The 26,617-nt window shown below is 41.4% G+C and overlaps 1 protein-coding gene across 1 annotated transcript in view; it reads right to left on the minus strand.

The window, feature by feature from the left end:
* Positions 1-1,076: 1,076 nt before the first annotated feature.
* Positions 1,077-26,617, minus strand: part of LOC146036030 (cytochrome P450 2C8-like) — a 28,063-nt gene continuing 2,522 nt past the window's right edge. The window contains exons 2-9 of the mRNA XM_083159796.1: positions 26,374-26,536; positions 25,189-25,338; positions 13,071-13,231; positions 11,589-11,765; positions 10,757-10,898; positions 9,316-9,503; positions 3,192-3,333; positions 1,077-1,666 (exon numbers count right to left, since the gene is read on the minus strand). Coding sequence (XP_083015922.1) covers positions 1,482-1,666; positions 3,192-3,333; positions 9,316-9,503; positions 10,757-10,898; positions 11,589-11,765; positions 13,071-13,231; positions 25,189-25,338; positions 26,374-26,536 — 1,308 coding nt within the window. The 3' untranslated portion in view covers positions 1,077-1,481. The remainder of the gene's footprint in view (positions 1,667-3,191; positions 3,334-9,315; positions 9,504-10,756; positions 10,899-11,588; positions 11,766-13,070; positions 13,232-25,188; positions 25,339-26,373; positions 26,537-26,617) is intronic.

The following is a 26,617-nucleotide window of genomic DNA, read 5'->3' on the forward strand; positions in this document are numbered from 1 at the left end:
TATATATATATATATATATATATATATTTCTGGTGGCCTGGCACTCTCCCTCTCTGTTCTCCAACCCTGGTGCCCATCCAAAATGGCGATGGATAGGCAGTGAATGAAGGAGGCACTCAGATGAAAAAAGTGTCCGTTTTTCGACCCACAATATAAAACCTGTTGAAAAATCCTTCATTCACTACACATATATAATATCCTGGCTCCCCTTGCTCCACGGCCCTTAAAAATTAGTGAGCAGCTGCCAGTTGGGCCTATATTATTTTATATGTGTTCATATATATATATATATATTTATATATATATTATAAGTTGTGTAGGTAGGGGCCCCACTTTGCATGTGTGTGTGTGTGTGTGTGTGTGCGGCCCTCGAATATTTACTGGGTATTTAAGTGTTAAGCGGCCCCCCAGCCAAAATAGTTGCCCACCCCTGCTGTAGCTTCTGATTGGGTGCTCTTCCTGTGCACCGGACACTTTTCGTATTTTGTGTTTTGGTTTTGGATCTCCGTCCGTGTTTTGGATCTGTATTCGTTTTGCCAAAACCACCCTTCTGGAATGACATTCATTTCCACTCATTTTTACCTCACAATATTGTTTATAGGCCAAAAGGTTGCCCAGAGGTAACTGGATGACTAAGCTAGGCGACACATGTGGGTGGCACAAGCCCAGGTCCTGCTCTGTCCTCCTCCGTTGCAGGTAAATGGGCAGTGGGGAGAGAGATGACAGGCTGCCGCCGCAGCACAGCCTCTCTCCCCAGCTCATCACACGCTGCTCAGTGCCGTATGCTGAGCAGGGGAGAGAGACAGTTGCAGCCTGTCCTCTCTCTCCCTCTGTGTGTGCAATGAGGAGGCCCTGCCTAGTGGTCACGCCCCCTACATGTTACTGGGGCCGGCCGACCTGTCAGCGCCCCTGTATACAGTTTGTTATACAGTAGCTAGTGTGTATCTTTGGTCAATGGTACAAAGCCAAATTATCAAAATCATGAGCACCTCTTTAATGTGGTGGTCATAATAATAAAAATAAAAAAAACACACAGAAAATTTTATTTAATTAAAACATTATTAACAGCTGTCATTTTCTCACACTACCCTTTCAATACAATTAAAATATATCATTATTTTATTGCTCCGTACTTGCCTACTTTCCCAGAAGTTGCGGGAGGCTCCCAATTTCTTACGGAACCACCCACATCCCCGGAAGAGCAGGCATACTTTACGCATTCTGCCCGCACCCCAGTGAAACAGGCACAATTGAGAGATAATGATGGTCATTTGCGTGCCAGAAGGAAGAGGGCTGGTATAAAATGACACCATTCGCATCAATTAAGCCCTGCTCCTCCTCCGGACCCGTTAATCCCAACAAGTGGGGGTGGGGCTTGTAGATGTCAGGGGTTCAGCCCTACCCCCAAAGTTGCCTACAGGTTGCCTCTCCGAGAGAACGCAAAAGTAGGGAAGTATGTATAAATAACAGACCAAAATATGTTAACATCTCGGGGTCACATAAGTCTTATATGTCCTAGGAACACCCCCATTTTTCTTTGGTTCTGGTGTAATATCGATATCACTACAAGCTGTGTCCGATCTTAGATTAAACTTTTGCAAAACAGTTGTCAGGAAAAGAAATATTTCCATTCGGGCCAGACCCTCCCCGAGGCAGCTCCTTTTTCCTATAAACAATAAAAAAAAACTATTATTAGAATAGAAATACACAGTAATACGCAGTAGGAAATCCGATTACTTTACTTCCACTTCCTCGAACCTTAAAAATACTGTACAGTACCATGCACATGCTGTATGCTACAAAACACTAACAAAGCCAATTGTAAATAAATGATTTTATATGTTTGTGTTAAGAGTAATATGGGAGTTTTAGAAAGAATTGAGAAAGGGTACATCTGTTATACGTAAGGCGGAGGTGGAGTTGAATAGTCCCATAGAATTTTAATAAGGTTTTAAATATGTTATTACAGATACTGTAAGTTGACCAGCATGGGAACCACAATGCACCAGTGTCCAGTGTGCTGACCACAGTGCACCAGTGACCAGTCGGCTGACTATAGTGCACCAGTGACCTGACCACAGTGCACCAATGTGCTGACCAAAGTGCACCAGTGATCAGTGTGCTCACCAAAGTGCACCAGTGATCAGTGTGCTCACCAAAGTGCACCAGTGATCAGTGTGCTCACCAAAGTGCACCAGTGACCAGTGTGTTGACCACAGTGCACCAGTGACCAGTCGGCTGACTACAGTGCACCAGTGACCTGACCACAGTGCACCAGTGACCAGTGTGCTGACCAAAGTGCACCAGTGATCAATGTGCTCACCAAAGTGCACCAGTGAACAATGTGTTGACCACAGTGCACCAGTGATCTCTGTGCTGACTACAGTGCACCAGTGACCAGCATGGGAACCACAATGCACCAGTGACCAGTGTGTTGACCACAGTGCACCAGTGACCAGTCAGCTGACTACAGTGCACCAGTGACCTGACCACAGTGCACCAATGACCAGTGTGCTGAGCAGAGTGCACAAGTAACCGGTGTGCTGACCACAGTGCACCAGTGACCATTGTGCTGAACACAGTGCACCAGTAACCAGTGTGCTGACCACAGTGCACCAGTGTGCTGACCACAGTGCACCAGTGACCAGTATGCTGACCACGTGCTCCAGTGACCAGTGTGCTGACCTGTAATTCATCAGTGAGCAGTTACTTTGTAGGAATAAAGCTCAATCATAAAATGGGTTTGTGGGGTTGATAATGGAATTCACTAATCACACCAGTGATTTACTGTGAAAAACCAACAATTTGGTCCCAAAGGACCCAACTGGAGTTCAATAACCACCTTTCATATCAAATCATTAAATAAATTCACATTTTAATGAGAAAATCAGTAAACCTTGTATTCAATGGCAGTTTTGCATCCACCACCTTTCATATTTTGGTTTTCAACACCAAGCCACCAATGAATAGGTACGTAGAATTCTACAGCTAATGCACAGTGGATTTCAAATTGATTAGTTGAATAATAAAAAAAAAAATCCCATAATGTCAAAAGCAAAAATGTATTAAAAGAAAAATAATAAGCGCTAATTTATTCTGGCCCTCAGTTTGTGGTTGAGAAGAAAGTGTTATTACTCAGCAAATATGGAGGGTGGTTGGATTGACTGATTGATAATTTAAGTTATTGTTACCTATGGAAAACGGCAGGAAGGCTTCATTGTTCTGGAAACGACCTTCTTCATCCAAAAAGTGACCGGGGTCAAATTGTTTGGGGCATTTGAAATATTTAGAATCCTTCAGAACAGATGTCAGCAGCGGGGCAACTATTGTATCCTAAACACAAGAAATAGATATTAATATAGTTGCACTTCAATACGTTTCTAATGAACTCTATTATTTATTTATTACCAGTTATTTATTATATATATATTTATATAGTGCACACATATTCTGCAGCGCTGTACAGAGTATAGTTGAACATTCACATCAGTCCCTGCCCCAGTGGAGCTTACAATCTATATTCCCTACCACATGTAAGGATTGAACTTGCTGCGAGATTAATACAAGTATTGGGGGCAGTCATCATCTCTTATATATTTGGCTACATGTGTCAATCATCTGCGGCTGTAATGCTGGGCGGGGTCACACACCACCCAGCCTGCAAGATCGTAGCCAAATATATAACAGAAGAAGAGAACCAGGGGTTAAAGTGGGCCGGAACGGGGCGGAAGTTCTTATTGAAGCTGGAACTCAGTTCCGCCTCCTTCCACCCATCATGTCTGGCCACAATTGCAGTTCCCCAAAAGCAGGCAGGCTAGCTTAGGCTGCATTAAGCACTGCAGCCAGCTTTTACGTCTTGCGCACGGGCACCTTAATGTCTGGCCTGCGCAGCCTCAGGAGTCAGGACACTCAGCTCAGCCTAACAAGCGTCCTGCCGCCGCCAAAGCCACCTGCCCCGATAACAACACCCCCCCCCCCCCCCCACCGCAGTGTAGTGGTAAATGCGTTAATTACCTCCAGGCTCCGGCTGTCAGCAAGGGGGTTTTAAGCAGCAGTGGACCGGAGCTTTGCGCTATACCATAACCCTGCCGAGTGAGACAACCCTGAGGGTGTGACTCCTCTCACCCTCAGGATTGTCTCACTCGGCAGGGGGATGGAATAGCGTGGAGCTGCTTGAATCCCCCTTGCTGATAGCCGGAGCCTGGAGGCATTTAAAGCATTTGATGCAGGGTGCACTAGATCTTAAGAATACAACTTAACAGGCAACGGGCGCCGGCGGCTGCCCTGCCCGCCGCCTGCCTCTTGCCCTGCTCACCCAGTCCAAATGTCACGGACCGGACGGTGAGGCCGGGCGGCTAATTCACTGCTCTCTATTGCTACTGCTGCTGCTGCTGCTCGGGCCGGCTTCCGGGCAGCGCAGCGCAGCATAACTCCTCTTACAGTCACCCACCTGCCCATGCTACCCTCCTCCCTGGCTACAACAGCGTTATCAGCCATCCCAAGTGCTGGCTGTAGCCTGGAGGAGAAGGTGTTCTGCTGCTGCCCGTGCTGCCCTGGACCTGCTGCAATCATTGATCCTTATCTACAAGGTGAAGGTGGATTTTTTTTTATATAGCTAATTAATGATGTTATAAACTTGGGGTTTGGGGGATTGGTGGGGCCAGGGGAGGGGCGGGGATGCTGTATTTATTTACAGCATCTTATATAGCGCAGCAGATTCCGTTACAGCGTCTTATATAGTGCAGCCGTTTCAGTTACAGTGTCTTATATAGCGCAGCAGATTCCGTTACAGCGTCTTATATAGCGCAGCAGATTCCGTTACAGTGTCTTATATAGCGCAGCAGATTCCGTTACAGCGTCTTATATAGCGCAGCAGATTCCGTTACAGTGTCTTATATAGTGCAGCAGATTCCGTTACAGTGTCTTATATAGCGCAGCAGATTCCGGTACAGCATCTTATATAGCGCAGCAGATTCCGTTACAGTGTCTTATATAGCGCAGCAGATTCCGTTACAGCGTCTTATATAGCGCAGCAGATTCCGTTACAGTGTCTTATATAGCGCAGCAGATTCCGTTACAGTGTCTTATATAGCGCAGCAGATTCCATTACAGTGTCTTATATAGCGCAGCAGATTCCGTTACAGTGTCTTATATAGCGTAGCAGATTCCGTTACAGTGTCTTATATAGCGCAGCAGATTCCGTTACAGTGTCTTATATAGCGCAGCAGATTCCGTTAGTGTCTTATATAGTGCAGCAGATTCCGTTACAGTGTCTTATATAGCGCAGCAGATTCCGTTACAGTGTCTTATATAGCGCAGCAGATTCCGTTACAGTGTCTTATATAGCGCAGCAGATTCCGTTACAGTGTCTTATATAGCGTATCAGATTCCGTTACAGCATCTTATATAGCGTAGCAGATTCCGTTAGTGTCTTATATAGCGCAGCAGATTCCGTTACAGTGTCTTATATAGCGCAGCAGATTCCGTTACAGCGTCTTATATAGCGCAGCAGATTCCGTTAAAGTGTCTTATATAGCGCAGCAGATTCCGTTTCAGTGTCTTATATAGTGCAGCAGATTCCGTCAGTGTCTTATATAGCGCAGCAGATTCCGTTAGTGTCTTATATAGTGCAGCAGATTCCGTTACAGTGTCTTATATAGCGCAGCAGATTCCGTTACAGTGTCTTATATAGCGCAGCAGATTCCGTTACAGTGTCTTATATAGCGCAGCAGATTCCGTTACAGTGTCTTATATAGCGTATCAGATTCCGTTACAGCATCTTATATAGCGTAGCAGATTCCGTTAGTGTCTTATATAGCGCAGCAGATTCCGTTACAGTGTCTTATATAGCGCAGCAGATTCCGTTACAGCGTCTTATATAGCGCAGCAGATTCCGTTAAAGTGTCTTATATAGCGCAGCAGATTCCGTTTCAGTGTCTTATATAGTGCAGCAGATTCCGTCAGTGTCTTATATAGCGCAGCAGATTCCGTCACAGCGTCTTATATAGCGTAGCAGATTCCGTTAGTGTCTTATATAGCGCAGCAGATTCCGTTACACTGTCTTATATAGCGCAGCAGATTCCGTTACAGTGTCTTATATAGCGCAGCAGATTCCGTGACAGTGTCTTATATAGCGCAGCAGATTCCGTCAGTGTCTTATATAGCGCAGCAGATTCCGTTACAGTGTCTTATATAGCGCAGCAGATTCCGTTACAGTGTCTTATATAGCGCAGCAGATTCCGTTATAGTGTCTTATATAGCGCAGCAGATTCCGTTACAGTGTCTTATATAGCGCAGCAGATTACGTTACAGTGTCTTATATAGCGCAGCAGATTACGTTACAGTGTCTTATATAGCGCAGCAGATTCCGTGACAGTGTCTTATATAGCACAGCAGATTCCGTTACAGTGTCTTATATAGCGCAGCAGATTCCGTTACAGCGTCTTATATAGCGTAGCAGATTCCGTTAGTGTCTTATATAGCGCAGCAGATTCCGTTACAGTGTCTTATATAGCGCAGCAGATTCCGTTACAGTGTCTTATATAGCGCAGCAGATTCCGTTACAGTGTCTTATATAGTGCAGCAGATTCCGTGAGGCTGGTTTAACACACTCCGGCTCCTGCCGGACGGTGAAATCCCGCACGGCCAGGGAGCCGTGCCGCACACACTAGTTTATCATGGAGGGGATAGCCACAACCTGGCAGCCGTCCCTTCCAGTGGCGGGATCCGGCTGCAACCGTGCGGCCGGGTCGTGGCCGTCCCGTGTGAATGGACACAATAGTGTCCATTCACAACTAATGTGTACGGCACGGCTCCCTGGCCGTGCGGGATTTCACCGTCCGACAGGAGCCGGAGTGTGTGAAACCAGCCTTACAGTGTCTTATATAGCGCAGCAGATTACGTTACAGTGTCTTATATAGCGCAGCAGATTCCGTGACAGTGTCTTATATAGCGCAGCAGATTCCGTTACAGTGTCTTATATAGCGCAGCAGATTCCGTTACAGTGTCTTATATAGCGCAGCAGATTCCGTGACAGTGTCTTATATAGCGCAGCAGATTCCGTCAGTGTCTTATATAGCGCAGCAGATTCCGTTACAGTGTCTTATATAGCGCAGCAGATTCCGTCACAGTGTCTTATATAGCCCAGCAGATTCCGTCAGTGTCTTATAAAGCGCAGCAGATTCCGTTACAGTGTCTTATATAGTGCAGCAGATTCCGTTACAGTGTCTTATATAGCGCAGCAGATTACGTTACAGTGTCTTATATAGCGCAGCAGATTCCGTGACAGTGTCTTATATAGCGCAGCAGATTCCGTCAGTGTTATTTTAATGGGGCGCAGCCCCCTACGACGATGTGAAGAGCGCCCGTAGGGCGCGATGAATCACCTAGTGTCTTCTATATTTAATTATCACCTTTGTATAGAAGCTCTTCCTGCGAAAACAGCATTTAGGAAATTGGACCCTTTTCTCCTGATGCTTTGATATTAATGCAATTTAGACACAAGCGTTAAGCCGATGGGAACGTGAATGACACAAGGTCCATGTGACTTTTTCAAGTTTTTTTGCTTTAGACCGACTTGGTTCATACTTAACCATCCAAGAGGGCATAGAGTTAGATTAGAATAGTGCCAAAAGCATGGCGAGTGTGGCGAACCATGCCAGGGGACACTGAACACTTATTTGGTGTCCATGTTGACCTATGTCGACATAGCCACCAAAAAAAACATGAAAAAATCATATTGACCTTGTGACTGTCGATCCCGCTTCCTTCAATCTAATGCTTGTGTCTAAAGGCCCCCATACACTACGCGATTTTCGGCCGATTTCATCTGATTTCGGCCCTTTGGGCCGATTAATCGGGTGAAATCGGCCAAAATCGCATGTGTTTGACATCTGATCTGATGCGCGGTCCCGCGTCGGATCGGATCACGGCGTCGGACCTACAGAACATAAGATATATCTATAGCTAATTTGCCGGTGAAAGACAAAATCAGGTTAATCTAGTCCATCACTGCCCCTAATAAGGGGCCGCGATGCGACCGACGCGATCAACCCGATTTTCCCATAGCGAACAATGTTAATTTTTTTTAAAGTGAAAATCGGGTTGACCGCGGCCCATTATAATGGCCCGCGATGTGATCAACGCGATCAACCCGATTTTACATAGGTTACAATGTGAAATGGGCCAATATGGCCCATTTCACATTGAATATGGTTAAAAATTATGTTTAATGCCCCCCCTCATTGTTAACGCCACCCCACTATTGACGCCAACCCGAAGCGTGGCGAGCGCAGCGAGCCCGCGAGGGGCGGCGGTACGCGTCCTCCGACCTTTTCATACCCCTACTATGCACGTCGGTGTGGAGTTGATTTTATATAGTGTGGCGAGCGCAGCGAGACACCGAGCCCGAAGTGTGGCGAGCGCACGCGGATACCTGTGAAGGTATCCACGTGCGCTCGCCACGCTTCGGGCTCGGTGGCTCGCTGCGCTCGCCACACTATATAAAAATCAACTCCACGCTGACGTGGATAGTAGGGGTATGAAAAGGTCGGAGGACGTGTACCGCCGCCCCTAGCGGGCTCGCTGCGCTTGCCACGCTTCAGGTTGGCGTCGATAGTGGGGTGGCGTTAACAATGGTGGGGGGGCATTTGAAACATGAGGGGGGGTTTAGTATTAAAATGGGGGGTTTTGGGGCTTTTTACATTGAAATCGTAAAATCGTAAAATTGAAATGTAAAATCGGGTCTCAGGGACCATTTTACATTAATTCCAATGTAAAAATCGGGTCGATCGCATCGCATGCGATTTGGTTGGCATGCGATGCAATCGACCCGATTTTTCCGACCTGATGGATACAATCAAAATCAGTGGCGCCGTGCTAGGAAACAAGTACCCCATGTACTTTTGGCCCATGAGTTCTTTCCCTGGATGCTCCGATACGGGATACGGTACAGCTAAGATGATCAGTTTTGCTCGGCTACAGGAAAAGGCTACAAATTAACCAGTTCTTCTTTCATCCTACTACAAACCACCAACCTCGCTATAAAATTAATCATATTTTATTTGCATACAAAATGTTCCCACGGGCCAACTAGTATATATATGTATAATTGCCACAGCATTTATTATTGTGTTTGATATTAGCTGACTTGATATTTCTTTCTTGCTACATTATCATGCTATATATATGGTGCCTTGTACATTATGGTTATGGAAACAGGTTTATCTGTCTAATGATAGTCATAAGAGGTGTTCCTAGACTGCTAATATGATTTTATCTCACACATTGCTCTTGGTTGTCATGCAAACGTCTGACCTTTGGGATATTGTATCCTCTGAACACTGTATCCTTGCTGGTTGCATGCATGAGTCCCACGGGTACTATGTCAGCAATTCTCTGAATCTCATGGATTACTGCATCCGTGTATGGCATCTTGATACGATCTTCCACTGAGGGACATCGACTTTGACCAATCACATTGTCTAGCTCTTCCTGGATCTTCCCTGTGTAAAGAAGGACATGAGTAATGTGTCTCACAATGACTGTCAAACAGTGTTAAACCTTCAAGGAAATATAACCACTGCTTACCTTTTTTTATTGCAGTTTTTCAAACCTTACTAAACTGTTTACTTCAAAAATGTTTCATTGCTATTAACCTATAAATAAGCCATTTTTTAAGGGTATAAAATAACTAAAAAAAAAAAACTACGAAAACATTAACCAGGTACAATATAGTTCTAAACAAAAATATAATAATTATTTAATATTCTCATTTACCTGGGGGGAATTTACTAAGATCCCAGATGGGATGTTGCTATGGGAAACCAGCCAGAATCTACTTCTTATTTAATTAGCAACTTATAGAAGATAATACATTTTCTTTGATTGGTTGCCCATAGCACATCACATCTTAGTAAATTTCCACCACTTGTGTTCTCGTGGAAGCTTTCTGACCTGGGTTGGTGCTAGAGTTCGCGTGAAGGAAGCTGGGTGACTGTACATAGATCTTGCACATATAATGTGCATTTGTATGAGGAGTTGATGAATTCCAGGATCAGGGGATGTTGGGGTACATCACCAGGGGGAATGGGCTTAGCTACGCCTGGCGTGCAGGTGGCGGCCCTCCCTGATACCAAATGAGTGGGTAAACTGTCCGAGATGAGCTTTAATGGCTGGAGAGTAGTAAATGGATATGAACAACAGGGTCAAATAACAAGGTAAAATCGGCTGGGCCGATGATTTAGCAGAAATCGGCTGGACCTAAGAACAAGCATGTTCAGCAGAAAACTACAGAGCCTGGAGCCATTTTACGTGGAGATAATCAATGTTGTACTGGCAGATTCCTGATCTCAGGATTCCCTTTTTATACCCCTTGGTGATTAGTGTATGTGATCATATGATTATTGCTAGATCAGGAAAGAGAATACAATTGTTCAAAGTCTTATAACCAGACTCGAGTCCATGCTGATTAGGTGTGTCATGGTGGCAGTCATAAATGAACCCCCAGCTGAAACATGGAACGGCACTTTTCAGACAGACAGCCGCATGCGGCGCTGGAAATCAACACTGTGTTGCGGAGTTGCGGCGGAACCTGACAGCAGTTATTTAGAAATAATGTTTTTTCAAAGATTTCTTCCGTTTAAAGCAAGGGCGGGTCGCTAACATGAATCATTTTTTTGATATGAGATTGTACTTTAAAAAAAGTCACAGGCAATGCACATAATGAGGCTGCTCAAAGGGATTGATCTGGACTTACTTTCCACATCTGGGTATTTGAGAAGGATAAGTAGGCAGTACTTCATAGTCGTGCTGGTGGTTTCAGTTCCAGCAAAGAACAGGTCAAGAATTGTCCCAAATAAATTCTCAAAGTGGAATTCAGTGTCAGGTTTATCCTTCTCCTGTAGATATATAGCACAAAAGGACAGTTATTAATTGAAATTTATTTTAAGTATTATATAAATACATACATACAATATATACAGAGCCCGCCCCGCAGCAGCAGCAAGCGGGAGCCGGGTAGGAGGAGGGGGGAGCTGCCGGAGACCCGCTCACCTTCCACCGACTGCTTTGCAAAGGGCAGTTCTTATCGCAAAAGCTGCCATTTATGATACTAATCGCATAGGTTAGAGCATATGCCATTAGTATCACTGCGATAGCCGGTGGAGGGAGGAGAAATGGGATGGCAGATGTTAGTGCATCCTCCCCTAAAGAGTGTATACAGATGGAGCGCCCGTCATTCTTGCAGGGGCAGGCAGTAGATTCGCCAGCCCCCGGAAGGGGCCGTGCGTGCACTAGACACGCGTGCGTCCCCTTTCTACGGAGTTCCCCGCAGATCCCTGCCGCCCGATCCCACCTCCCCGCCTTAACCATGCCCGTCTCCCTGAGATGGGCAGGGTCCGCATCCCCCGCCACCAGGAAACTGGGACGTGTGTGCGTGTGGGACTCTCGCGCGTCTCAGTCAGAGGGCGCACCGGCTCGCCAGGGGGGCCTTCTGTACCATACAAAAAAGAAATACTATAATAAAAAATAAAAAAAATAATAATAATAATCATTGTGTCTTTCCACAATCTGGTGTGCATATAGTTTACCTGCTCCATCTTAATCAGGAAACTGTCAATGAAATCCCGGGGACAGTTCATGTCGACAGTGTTCCTGTGCTCCTCTACAGATTCTTTAACAAATGTTTTTAATTTGTCCAAATGTGTGAATATTTTCTGGTGTGGTCCCGGGAGACGTTTGAGTATATTGGGAAAGATATTGAGCAGCTATAAATTGAAAATAATGGATATATTATGAAATAATCAGATACCTACAATAGCACTGATGCATTCAGGGCTGGTTCTAGACCCTGCGAGGCTGGATCCAAAAGACTCACAGACAATGAGGGGTATTCAATGTGGGATTTTGACTTTTGAAACGTCCCGACAGTTGGAATCCTGGGCCGTTTTCGGTCAGCTCACCTGCAACTCGACAGGTGGAATTAAATGTTCCACCTGTCGAGTGTTGAAAAGTGGGCTTGTCGGCCAGAACAGACATGGATTGTTGAGAAACAGCCGTGAATTCGACAATCCATGGCCATTTCTGACAAAACAGATCGGACTTGTTTTAAAGTTGGATCTGTTTTGTAGAAATCCACCTTTAATGCTGTTGGAAACTGCAGCATTGAATAGGCAGGGGCCGCTCTTTCCCCTGTCGGAAATAGCTTCCTACACTGAATACCTCCCAATGCCTAGGAAGACAGTCAAAAGGGTGACACCAAAAGGTCTAAAGTCAAAAGGTTACATTGACAAAAGGTCGTCAGCAAAAAGTTGGAAAGTGACTTAAGGGGTGTGGATAATTAGGTCTACAGCATGTTGATCGACAGTCATTAGATTGACATCACTAGGTCGACATGCTGAAAGGTCAACACGGGTCTAGGTCGACATGGAACAAGGTCGATGGGTCATTAGGTCGACACAAGCATTAGGTTGACATGGGCAAGGTCGACAGTCAAAGGGTCGACAGTCAAAAGGTCGACATGGGGTTTTTCACTGATTTTTGACCCGAATGTTGACACAGTCGACATTGACACTGAAACATAGAACCGCGTCCCCTTGCAGCTTCAGGCACACTTTTTTATTCTCCCACCATAGTGGATGGTAGGGCATGAAATACCGCCTGTCAATCTTTTGACTGTCGACCTTGTCCTATGTCAACCTAGTGGTGTCGACCTAATGACTGTCGACCAACATGCTGTCAACCAATCGACCATATCCCAACTAAATGTCGACACATGAAAATGTCGACGTGGGTTTTTTCACGGTTCTTTCAATTTTTTGAGTCTTTTTGATGCGTTACCATCCATGTTAACTCTGAAAGGAAAGGTAGAGTGTGCTGAGTGCAGTGACCATGTGAGGGTACTAATTGAAAGACTCATGTCGATCTTTTCATGTTTTGAACTTTTGTCATAGTTGACCTTTTGTCTGTCGACCTAGACATTGCCTGGGAGCTATACCACACCCCGGTAGACAATTTCCTTTGGCAGAATGCACTGGTATATACAATAAATGTAATGCACATTGCTAACTTACTATACCCCAGGGGGAGGCCAGCAGCAGAAAGACTTCCTTTAGCAATAAAAGCAAAGTGGCGAACTTCTGGTCATCATAGTCATAACGTTCTCCGAACACAATGGAGCAGATGACATTAGAGACAGCCAAACGCAGCAAATCGGTTGAATCAAAAGGGATATCTGGTATCAAACAAAAATTTCATGTGAAATGTTATACAATTGTAAAACCAAAATCAGGGCCGCCATCACGGGGCTGCGGGAACTCCACTCCTGGGCCTAGACGGACATGGGGCCCAAGACTGGAGTTTATAAAGTATAATTTGTCATAAACAAAGTGCACATTTCCCTTGAAGCAACATAGAGTAGTGCAGCCAGTGATGCCGACACCGGAGGTCTCACCAGACATTCCAGGTGTTTGAGAAAGGGAAGGGGGCCCTGCCTATTTTGTCAGTACCAGGCCCCTACAATTTCTGATGGCAGCCCTGGCCAAAATGAAAGGCTATTTAGTGTGCACAGTGGCCGGCACAAGAGGGGGTGGTTTGACCATTAGGTACTGTAAATTGAGCCACATCGACATGTTTCTGTTTAGAACAAATGACTGCGGTGATGGCTGCTGCCTGTGGGCTGCAATGATAACCAAACATTCCATGTGGTGGAGGGGTTGTCACATATAACCACACATGTAGTGTAGTGTATGTGCTGGCTGCCTTACCCCAAGGATCAGTAGCAGGATACGCGGTCGTTAGGTCGACAGTGTCTAGTCGGCGCGTGAAAAGGTCAACATGCATTAGGACAACACAGTCAAAATGTTGTTACCATATAGGCATATAGATATTGTTTTATACCATCATTAATGTAATGTGATTTTAACCATAGTATATATTATGTATGTGTATATAAAAATAGGAATAGCTTAATAATTAGGACATCAGAGTTTAATGTTTAGACATCGTAGTATAGCTTTTGGGTTTACTAAATAATATGAATGACCACTTTGTAACATATCAAATGCAACTGAATTCATTTAGGAGACAAAATGTCTAAGGCATACTATTAAGCAGATACAGTAGAGTGTTGTTACCCTCCCCAGATATATCTATATTTATTAATTAAGCAATATTATATAGACACTATGGGCCAGACTCCAGCCATCTGGTTTTCTTTCTGGAGAATGTAGACTGCTAGTTACATTGCAGGACAGACAGGACACTATTGTATTTTGACAACAGGAGTGTAAAATAGATTGATGCACAGGGAGAGACCAGAAACAGGAGATCTCGCAATGGAGATTACCACTAGCGTCCAGACAAGCAGGAGACCCTGTCACCATTAGCATCCATAAATTCAATAACGTCATGAGAACAGGGAACTTCATTCTGCGTATTTGGGATATAAGGAGAGAGATAGAGTAGACATACACTCACAGACTCACAGACACACGGACAGTCAGCAAGAAACCCATTCAGTGAGTCAGGAGGAGAGATGTGAGCCACGAGCAGGAGAGAGGAACGGAACCTAAAAGCGATGGGCTGGAGTGAGTGAGTAATCATGGTAGATATAAATGTTCAGTTGTTGATAAAGTTATGGAATACTGAAGTCTACAATTTATGTTAGTTTTATAGCAGTCTTAAGTCTGTCAATTGTTTAATGTTGTTTTAGGTAATATAAGCAAGGAGGCGTATATAAATATATATAATAGCATATACATTAATTACTGTGTTACAATTATTCTGTATGGTTTGTTTGCCTATAAATAAAATCCTTCAATTGGAGCTAAAATTACAAGTATCGAACTCTTATATATTTGGGGAATCAAAGTATGACAAGTACTCTGCATATTGTATTGTAAAGTCTATTAGAATATAATTGCAGATGTCAAATATATATGTTATTATATCAATACAAGATATAATAAATATATTTTATATAATAATATCTCAATCTCAATAACTATTATTGGGATAAGAGAGATATATGATCCCTAAAAGAAAACTCTACAATGGCGACCGCAGCAGGACTTGTGAATTTTGGTATCTGATTGTATGATTATAATATTTATAAGGAGTAGCAGATGCGTGAAGCTGGCTACCTAACCTACAGAATCACAGTGAGGATGTATCTAGGAAAACGTAATACTATTGTGTATTTTTATCTTGCATTGTTTGTAGACCTAGAATAACGTATTGGTGAAACAGAACTGATATTCCATTGTTACCATTATCTGGGAGTGCACGCTTAGATATTGATAATATGGCATTATTCAGAAACATTTTTAACTAATACTACATTTACTAGGCTCAGCACAAGGGCATGTTAGCCTGCTGACACATTGCAAGATCACAGTGGGGTATGTTACTAAATAGGCACATGATAATTGTAAGGCCTAGAATAAAATAGAATGGAAATGAGCATTTCCAAATAAATGATAATTAGTACCAGATATTAGAGTTAACTTTGAGAATCCGGACACTCTCATTGGGAGGATATCTTGTGTAAAAAAGTATAAATACAGCATTGTAAAATAAGTGCAATGTTGAAAATGAAAAGAGTTGCTGTAGCATTTAGGAAAATGCACAGAGCAGCGACTTTAGAAGTTAAGCAGGAATGTAAAGAGAAATCAGGTTCACGTCTTAAGAGCGCATGCCTGAAAATGAATGCAAATGTGAATTCCTTCTTAAAATCCCTAAAGGTTAAGAAGTGTACTCAGAAGAATTCTGAGACAAAAGTAAATTTTCTGGTAGATTGTGAACAAACTGCCCAGATCTCTCATGAAGGGATCACAGAAGCACCCAGCAAAGGTGTTAGGAGCAGGGATGAGACCACAGAGGGGCTCATTCACAAACAGACTACAAAGTCTGAAATGGTCACAGATGCTAATCAGGGCTCTGTAATAGAGAGAGAACGTAATATTACTACAAATAAGGCAGGAGCAATGAGAGATGTCCCCTGCACTGTTTTGATTAAGGGGGGAGATCAGTACAATAAGGAGAGTGATTCTGCAAAATCCACACTCATAGTCCCTATTGTGACAAAAGGATTTGTGTTGCCCTCAGGGAAAAGGGAACTGGCAATAACCTTGTACACACACACTCCAATTGTAGGTAAAGTTGTCACAGAATTAAATGAGCAAATGTATTCAGCCACAAATATGTCTGAGCTGAGCAATGGCATGAATTTGAGCATGCATGATCACACAAAAGGTTCCACCATCTCTGTAACCCCCACACAGCAGTTAGAGACATCTAGTGGTGGAGCAAATGTCCACAGTCTCTTAGAGAGACCACATGCAGAGTGTCAATCTGTGAACACCACACAGAAGTACAGGAATGCTAAAAAGCATCACCAGGATGAGAATGTTTATATGTCCTGGAGTCCTAACCATTTTATTTTAGGTTTGGTCAAACATGAAGCTCCGAGTCATACCAAGCATATATGGCACAGACTAACCAGTTTTTCGCCCCAAAAGTATATTTTTCAGAAGCTCCAAGTTTCCAGACTGAAGAAACTCCAAAAGCAAATCGAGAAAAGATGCATCCTGGCAATGACAACAGGGAGTATTGTTCATTTACTTTATAGATTAAATCTAGTTATTGGGTGGTGTAAGGAACTGCCACATGTTTAAATGGATACAAGATCCAGATTAAATGTAACCTGCATCATACCTGCAGCAAAGTTTATGTTGTCAGTGACATATACTATTACATAGAGGAGAGAAATGGTACAAACCAGAAAACATGGCCAGCAATGTTGGACCAGCAGATAGCACAAAAGATATAGCTAGCAATGTCACACCACTAGCAATAATAGTAATTGTATTTCTTTTTGTTTCAATTTTAGGTTACAAGTTCTGCACAAGCAGCTTTAATACAAATGGACGCAAAACCCCAAACAAAGCTCCAATTTACACCAAAGTTCTACTAACCCTTTTATTGCTGCAATTATGCAAAGAGCCAGTACCTCGCACAGCTTGTATTTGTCACCTAAGGAGGATCCAAAAACTGTCACATGGACAAAAATCAAAGGACTTTTTTTTTATTAGTTTATTTTTCTTTCTTCAGTCCTTCAGAGAAGGAAAAGGTTTAAATACAGCAACTACTATTTGTTTTCTGGACACATGGACAAAATCCCCTTTTCTCTTCTTCAGGAGAAGTTCATTAACCCCCTCACTACAGCAATCATTGTTTGTTTGTTTGTCAGGACACTGTGACACATGGACATTCCATTTACAGTGTGCTTTATTCTAACCACCAAGCATGCAGAATCCTTTTGTACATACATTTTTAATTGCCGATCAATTCACACATATGATCTTCATTCTTATGTAATTGTATATACCTTGTAAATATTTGTTTTCTTTTTCTTCTTATTTTTCTTATGAGTATATGCTGATTATATATACGCTTCCTTCTTAAAAAGCTTCAAACTAATTTAAATATCAGACAAAGAATGGTATGCCTTACATCAAATTGGAAAAGAGAAACGTTTTGTTAGTTGTTGAGATGGACCAATCTCTTAATACAGACTTAACCAAGTCTAAGAGAATGAATAATAGCATAGATGGGATATTGTAGTTATTGTATATGCACATGGCTGCATATCACACATACTGGATGGAATTCGATATAGACAAACCCATTCTTAACAGATATTTGGTATTACTTTGAAGCAAAATCATAGTCATTTATTGTATTGATAGGATGTTGTCATAGATACGTCAAATCAAAATATCATTGTTAGTTATAGGATTTAGCTGGTGTATGGTTATTTTAGTTTAAGATAAGATAGTATATAGGAAGGTAGGTAAGAGATCAGAGACTGAATGGTAAATTATTATTCAGTGAGGAAATTTAGTATAAATGGAGTGGATCCTTTAGAATCTACCCCAGACATTTACCTGCCAATGCCTGAAGATAAATGTTCTTACCAACCAGTAAAGCAAAAATACTTGGTTAAAGTTTCAACTGCTGTATTCAACATCACAAACTGTTTTGTTCAACACAACGAGGTTGGGGTTAAAGAGAGACATGGACACTTATCATGATTGCAGCGCGATAATCTTAAAGGACGCACAAGGACACTTGTCACGATCACAGCGATAATCGTAAAGGATCGTAAAGGACATACAAAGCAAACTCGCTAAGGACTGCATTAATGAGGCTTATCAAAGGCACTGTGTTTTGCAAAACTGTGGTGAAGAAATTTATCAAGACCACAGCACTCCAAGGGCCACACAAGTAAAGCAACATTTCAAGCAAGTCAACAGCCTCTATACATGTAAAGCAACATTTCAAGCAAGTCAACAGCCTCTATACATGTAAAGCAACATTTCAAGCAAGTCAACAGCCTCTATGAAGAATTCTACTTCTACGTGCATTATACTGCAAATGTAAAGTGTCTCCAAGAACTACAACCCACACAGGTGACAGCCCTCAGCCAGGAAATCACTGTGAGCAACAGTACAAGGAAAGTGTCCTCACACATCGACCAAACAAGATCTACAAGGCAAGCCGTGGCGTGGCATATAACTGTCTGTAGCAATGAAAATATTTTCCTCATGAATACTGAATATAAAAACCTTCTGTCCTGGTCAAATTTAGTTATTATTGGGTAAATCAGGTTAATTAAATGAAGGATATTTCATACCAATGGTTAATTTATGTTTAGGATAGTTTGAAAAAGAAAGTTTGGAAATATATATGAAGCAAGTATGGTATTTTTCTGTGTGACCAATCAAAATAATTTCTCATGGTCACAAGCGGGGGACTGTTACCATATAGGCATATAGATATTGTTTTATACCATCATTAATGTAATGTGATTTTAACCATAGTATATATTATGTATGTGTATATAAAAATAGGAATAGCTTAATAATTAGGACATCAGAGTTTAATGTTTAGACATCGTAGTATAGCTTTTGGGTTTACTAAATAATATGAATGACCACTTTGTAACATATCAAATGCAACTGAATTCATTTAGGAGACAAAATGTCTAAGGCATACTATTAAGCAGATACAGTAGAGTGTTGTTACCCTCCCCAGATATATCTATATTTATTAATTAAGCAATATTATATAGACACTATGGGCCAGACTCCAGCCATCTGGTTTTCTTTCTGGAGAATGTAGACTGCTAGTTACATTGCAGGACAGACAGGACACTATTGTATTTTGACAACAGGAGTGTAAAATAGATTGATGCACAGGGAGAGACCAGAAACAGGAGATCTCGCAATGGAGATTACCACTAGCGTCCAGACAAGCAGGAGACCCTGTCACCATTAGCATCCATAAATTCAATAACGTCATGAGAACAGGGAACTTCATTCTGCGTATTTGGGATATAAGGAGAGAGATAGAGTAGACATACACTCACAGACTCACAGACACACGGACAGTCAGCAAGAAACCCATTCAGTGAGTCAGGAGGAGAGATGTGAGCCACGAGCAGGAGAGAGGAACGGAACCTAAAAGCGATGGGCTGGAGTGAGCGAGTAATCATGGTAGATATAAATGTTCAGTTGTTGATAAAGTTATGGAATACTGAAGTCTACAATTTATGTTAGTTTTATAGCAGTCTTAAGTCTGTCAATTGTTTAATGTTGTTTTAGGTAATATAAGCAAGGAGGCGTATATAAATATATATAATAGCATATACATTAATTACTGTGTTACAATTATTCTGTATGGTTTGTTTGCCTATAAATAAAATCCTTCAATTGGAGCTAAAATTACAAGTATCGAACTCTTATATATTTGGGGAATCAAAGTATGACAAGTACTCTGCATATTGTATTGTAAAGTCTATTAGAATATAATTGCAGATGTCAAATATATATGTTATTATATCAATACAAGATATAATAAATATATTTTATATAATAATATCTCAATCTCAATAACTATTATTGGGATAAGAGAGATATATGATCCCTAAAAGAAAACTCTACAATGGCGACCGCAGCAGGACTTGTGAATTTTGGTATCTGATTGTATGATTATAATATTTATAAGGAGTAGCAGATGCGTGAAGCTGGCTACCTAACCTACAGAATCACAGTGAGGATGTATCTAGGAAAACGTAATACTATTGTGTATTTTTATCTTGCATTGTTTGTAGACCTAGAATAACGTATTGGTGAAACAGAACTGATATTCCATTGTTACCATTATCTGGGAGTGCACGCTTAGATATTGATAATATGGCATTATTCAGAAACATTTTTAACTAATACTACATTTACTAGGCTCAGCACAAGGGCATGTTAGCCTGCTGACACATTGCAAGATCACAGTGGGGTATGTTACTAAATAGGCACATGATAATTGTAAGGCCTAGAATAAAATAGAATGGAAATAAGCATTTCAAAATAAATGATAATTAGTACCAGATATTAGAGTTAACTTTGAGAATCCGGACACTCTCATTGGGAGGATATCTTGTGTAAAAAAGTATAAATACAGCATTGTAAAATAAGTGCAATGTTGAAAATGAAAAGAGTTGCTGTAGCATTTAGGAAAATGCACAGAGCAGCGACTTTAGAAGTTAAGCAGGAATGTAAAGAGAAATCAGGTTCACGTCTTAAGAGCGCATGCCTGAAAATGAATGCAAATGTGAATTCCTTCTTAAAATCCCTAAAGGTTAAGAAGTGTACTCAGAAGAATTCTGAGACAAAAGTAAATTTTCTGGTAGATTGTGAACAAACTGCCCAGATCTCTCATGAAGGGATCACAGAAGCACCCAGCAAAGGTGTTAGGAGCAGGGATGAGACCACAGAGGGGCTCATTCACAAACAGACTACAAAGTCTGAAATGGTCACAGATGCTAATCAGGGCTCTGTAATAGAGAGAGAACGTAATATTACTACAAATAAGGCAGGAGCAATGAGAGATGTCCCCTGCACTGTTTTGATTAAGGGGGGAGATCAGTACAATAAGGAGAGTGATTCTGCAAAATCCACACTCATAGTCCCTATTGTGACAAAAGGATTTGTGTTGCCCTCAGGGAAAAGGGAACTGGCAATAACCTTGTACACACACACTCCAATTGTAGGTAAAGTTGTCACAGAATTAAATGAGCAAATGTATTCAGCCACAAATATGTCTGAGCTGAGCAATGGCATGAATTTGAGCATGCATGATCACACAAAAGGTTCCACCATCTCTGTAACCCCCACACAGCAGTTAGAGACATCTAGTGGTGGAGCAAATGTCCACAGTCTCTTAGAGAGACCACATGCAGAGTGTCAATCTGTGAACACCACACAGAAGTACAGGAATGCTAAAAAGCATCACCAGGATGAGAATGTTTATATGTCCTGGAGTCCTAACCATTTTATTTTAGGTTTGGTCAAACATGAAGCTCCGAGTCATACCAAGCATATATGGCACAGACTAACCAGTTTTTCGCCCCAAAAGTATATTTTTCAGAAGCTCCAAGTTTCCAGACTGAAGAAACTCCAAAAGCAAATCGAGAAAAGATGCATCCTGGCAATGACAACAGGGAGTATTGTTCATTTACTTTATAGATTAAATCTAGTTATTGGGTGGTGTAAGGAACTGCCACATGTTTAAATGGATACAAGATCCAGATTAAATGTAACCTGCATCATACCTGCAGCAAAGTTTATGTTGTCAGTGACATATACTATTACATAGAGGAGAGAAATGGTACAAACCAGAAAACATGGCCAGCAATGTTGGACCAGCAGATAGCACAAAAGATATAGCTAGCAATGTCACACCACTAGCAATAATAGTAATTGTATTTCTTTTTGTTTCAATTTTAGGTTACAAGTTCTGCACAAGCAGCTTTAATACAAATGGACGCAAAACCCCAAACAAAGCTCCAATTTACACCAAAGTTCTACTAACCCTTTTATTGCTGCAATTATGCAAAGAGCCAGTACCTCGCACAGCTTGTATTTGTCACCTAAGGAGGATCCAAAAACTGTCACATGGACAAAAATCAAAGGACTTTTTTTTTATTAGTTTATTTTTCTTTCTTCAGTCCTTCAGAGAAGGAAAAGGTTTAAATACAGCAACTACTATTTGTTTTCTGGACACATGGACAAAATCCCCTTTTCTCTTCTTCAGGAGAAGTTCATTAACCCCCTCACTACAGCAATCATTGTTTGTTTGTTTGTCAGGACACTGTGACACATGGACATTCCATTTACAGTGTGCTTTATTCTAACCACCAAGCATGCAGAATCCTTTTGTACATACATTTTTAATTGCCGATCAATTCACACATATGATCTTCATTCTTATGTAATTGTATATACCTTGTAAATATTTGTTTTCTTTTTCTTCTTATTTTTCTTATGAGTATATGCTGATTATATATACGCTTCCTTCTTAAAAAGCTTCAAACTAATTTAAATATCAGACAAAGAATGGTATGCCTTACATCAAATTGGAAAAGAGAAACGTTTTGTTAGTTGTTGAGATGGACCAATCTCTTAATACAGACTTAACCAAGTCTAAGAGAATGAATAATAGCATAGATGGGATATTGTAGTTATTGTATATGCACATGGCTGCATATCACACATACTGGATGGAATTCGATATAGACAAACCCATTCTTAACAGATATTTGGTATTACTTTGAAGCAAAATCATAGTCATTTATTGTATTGATAGGATGTTGTCATAGATACGTCAAATCAAAATATCATTGTTAGTTATAGGATTTAGCTGGTGTATGGTTATTTTAGTTTAAGATAAGATAGTATATAGGAAGGTAGGTAAGAGATCAGAGACTGAATGGTAAATTATTATTCAGTGAGGAAATTTAGTATAAATGGAGTGGATCCTTTAGAATCTACCCCAGACATTTACCTGCCAATGCCTGAAGATAAATGTTCTTACCAACCAGTAAAGCAAAAATACTTGGTTAAAGTTTCAACTGCTGTATTCAACATCACAAACTGTTTTGTTCAACACAACGAGGTTGGGGTTAAAGAGAGACATGGACACTTATCATGATTGCAGCGCGATAATCTTAAAGGACGCACAAGGACACTTGTCACGATCACAGCGATAATCGTAAAGGATCGTAAAGGACATACAAAGCAAACTCGCTAAGGACTGCATTAATGAGGCTTATCAAAGGCACTGTGTTTTGCAAAACTGTGGTGAAGAAATTTATCAAGACCACAGCACTCCAAGGGCCACACAAGTAAAGCAACATTTCAAGCAAGTCAACAGCCTCTATACATGTAAAGCAACATTTCAAGCAAGTCAACAGCCTCTATACATGTAAAGCAACATTTCAAGCAAGTCAACAGCCTCTATGAAGAATTCTACTTCTACGTGCATTATACTGCAAATGTAAAGTGTCTCCAAGAACTACAACCCACACAGGTGACAGCCCTCAGCCAGGAAATCACTGTGAGCAACAGTACAAGGAAAGTGTCCTCACACATCGACCAAACAAGATCTACAAGGCAAGCCGTGGCGTGGCATATAACTGTCTGTAGCAATGAAAATATTTTCCTCATGAATACTGAATATAAAAACCTTCTGTCCTGGTCAAATTTAGTTATTATTGGGTAAATCAGGTTAATTAAATGAAGGATATTTCATACCAATGGTTAATTTATGTTTAGGATAGTTTGAAAAAGAAAGTTTGGAAATATATATGAAGCAAGTATGGTATTTTTCTGTGTGACCAATCAAAATAATTTCTCATGGTCACAAGCGGGGGACTGTTACCATATAGGCATATAGATATTGTTTTATACCATCATTAATGTAATGTGATTTTAACCATAGTATATATTATGTATGTGTATATAAAAATAGGAATAGCTTAATAATTAGGACATCAGAGTTTAATGTTTAGACATCGTAGTATAGCTTTTGGGTTTACTAAATAATATGAATGACCACTTTGTAACATATCAAATGCAACTGAATTCATTTAGGAGACAAAATGTCTAAGGCATACTATTAAGCAGATACAGTAGAGTGTTGTTACCCTCCCCAGATATATCTATATTTATTAATTAAGCAATATTATATAGACACTATGGGCCAGACTCCAGCCATCTGGTTTTCTTTCTGGAGAATGTAGACTGCTAGTTACATTGCAGGACAGACAGGACACTATTGTATTTTGACAACAGGAGTGTAAAATAGATTGATGCACAGGGAGAGACCAGAAACAGGAGATCTCGCAATGGAGATTACCACTAGCGTCCAGACAAGCAGGAGACCCTGTCACCATTAGCATCCATAAATTCAATAACGTCATGAGAACAGGGAACTTCATTCTGCGTATTTGGGATATAAGGAGAGAGATAGAGTAGACATACACTCACAGACTCACAGACACACGGACAGTCAGCAAGAAACCCATTCAGTGAGTCAGGAGGAGAGATGTGAGCCACGAGCAGGAGAGAGGAACGGAACCTAAAAGCGATGGGCTGGAGTGAGTGAGTAATCATGGTAGATATAAATGTTCAGTTGTTGATAAAGTTATGGAATACTGAAGTCTACAATTTATGTTAGTTTTATAGCAGTCTTAAGTCTGTCAATTGTTTAATGTTGTTTTAGGTAATATAAGCAAGGAGGCGTATATAAATATATATAATAGCATATACATTAATTACTGTGTTACAATTATTCTGTATGGTTTGTTTGCCTATAAATAAAATCCTTCAATTGGAGCTAAAATTACAAGTATCGAACTCTTATATATTTGGGGAATCAAAGTATGACAAGTACTCTGCATATTGTATTGTAAAGTCTATTAGAATATAATTGCAGATGTCAAATATATATGTTATTATATCAATACAAGATATAATAAATATATTTTATATAATAATATCTCAATCTCAATAACTATTATTGGGATAAGAGAGATATATGATCCCTAAAAGAAAACTCTACAATGTCAACATAAAAAAGGTACACATTGCTTGGGACAGACATAAGAATATCCTTATGAAGAAGTAAGGATCAAATAGGGTTGATGTTACCAAAAGGTAAAAAAAAAAAGGCAGACCTGAGGCGCCACGTTGTTCTTACCGGCCCTCATTTCTAGAGTTCTATGTGTAGTATTATAAAATGGTTTTGCTTGCTCTGTAAATATAAACAGAACTCCAGCATTGTCAGACCAACCTCCATTTTTCAGAAATTCTTCTCCAAGGTAACGGGCCTCTTCCTGGACACGTTCCTCAATGCTCCTCTTCCCCATCCCCAAATTTCTTAGAGTGGTAAGTGAGAACCGACGTAACTGTTTCCATCTATCCCCGTTGCTCAGCATCACTCCTGCAGGTGGTATATAGTACATATAATATGGCAATTAAAGTATATTAGTCCTGCAGTAGAAAACTGTATAAATAATATAGACCCGGAAGTTCCTTCCTCACTGCTACAAACGGCACGGCGATTGAGTAACTCGCTGCAGCCTTTCGCTGTCGGTGTTTGCGCATGAGCAGAAATGCGCATGCCCAAACCCCGACCATTAGGGTGGGGGCCGAATTCGGACCACTCTGTGTGATCCAGCCAACGTTCAGGTAGATGCTGCCCAGCTACAGTGAAATCCCGCCGTTCAAATTAATTTGCACACTGTGCGAAGACTTCGTAGCCATGCCAATATGTTCAAAACCCTACATTATTTTTTCCACTGGGCACCAGTCATCACAGGTTCAGAGTAGCCGGATGACACACGCCCTCCCCTAAAACTGTGATTTCCCTGACACTCCCAGTGTTTTTCCTGGCATACCTTTCTGGTCACTACCACGGCCGGTGACCACCCATAGACACCTACTTCCTGCCAATCACCTTGCTATTGGCTTGTGAACAGAAAAAATAGCAGGAAATCATCGCTGCCCAGAGTCACGCATGCGCATTGCGGCCCATATGTATGCGCAGGGTATCGGTAATCTGCCACCGTGCGATCAGGTCTGAATTACCCTCATAGTCCTGATACGGTTACAGGTGGTGGTGAGGGTATAGGTTTGTCCCTCTGTATTATGCCCATTCAATATCACAAATATTGGCACAGTTTTATTGTATTCAGTGGATGCCTTTAGGATATGTCGCATGGATCTGGCAGCATCGCAACATAATTCCGTTATGTCTGCAAAAGTTCCGGGAGACATTACAGGACCCAGTACCAACCAGGAGGGCTGCTATTCAGGCACTTAAAGAGGCACAATAGGGGAACGGTTGCAACTGTATAAGGGGCCGATGTGTGGCTCACCTGTTGTCCCCGCCCAGCGTTGTTCAGAGCAAAGTTTTCCACATGTTTTACCTGTTGAGTAATGAGAGTCTCTTCTCCTATTTCATTTGGAAACTCACCGTAATTCTTAAAAATCATATAAGATAAATCACTAGATCCTCTTGCACTGAATGAGTCAGAGTGGTCCACAAAAGCCTCTTTTACAGAGTCATATCCAGCTAAGACCACGATTGGGTTAGAGGCAACATAGATGGTGAAGACTGGTCCAAAGGTTTCACTCAGCTGCAGATAAATAACATATCTCATCAGTTGTCCATTTTAAGATAATTAGTTGTAAATGTACTAAGCACTTCTCACGTGGAA

Source organism: Crinia signifera, chromosome 9, assembly GCF_055691185.1.
Source record: "Crinia signifera chromosome 9, ASM5569118v1, whole genome shotgun sequence".
NCBI classification, from domain to species: domain Eukaryota; kingdom Metazoa; phylum Chordata; class Amphibia; order Anura; family Myobatrachidae; genus Crinia; species Crinia signifera.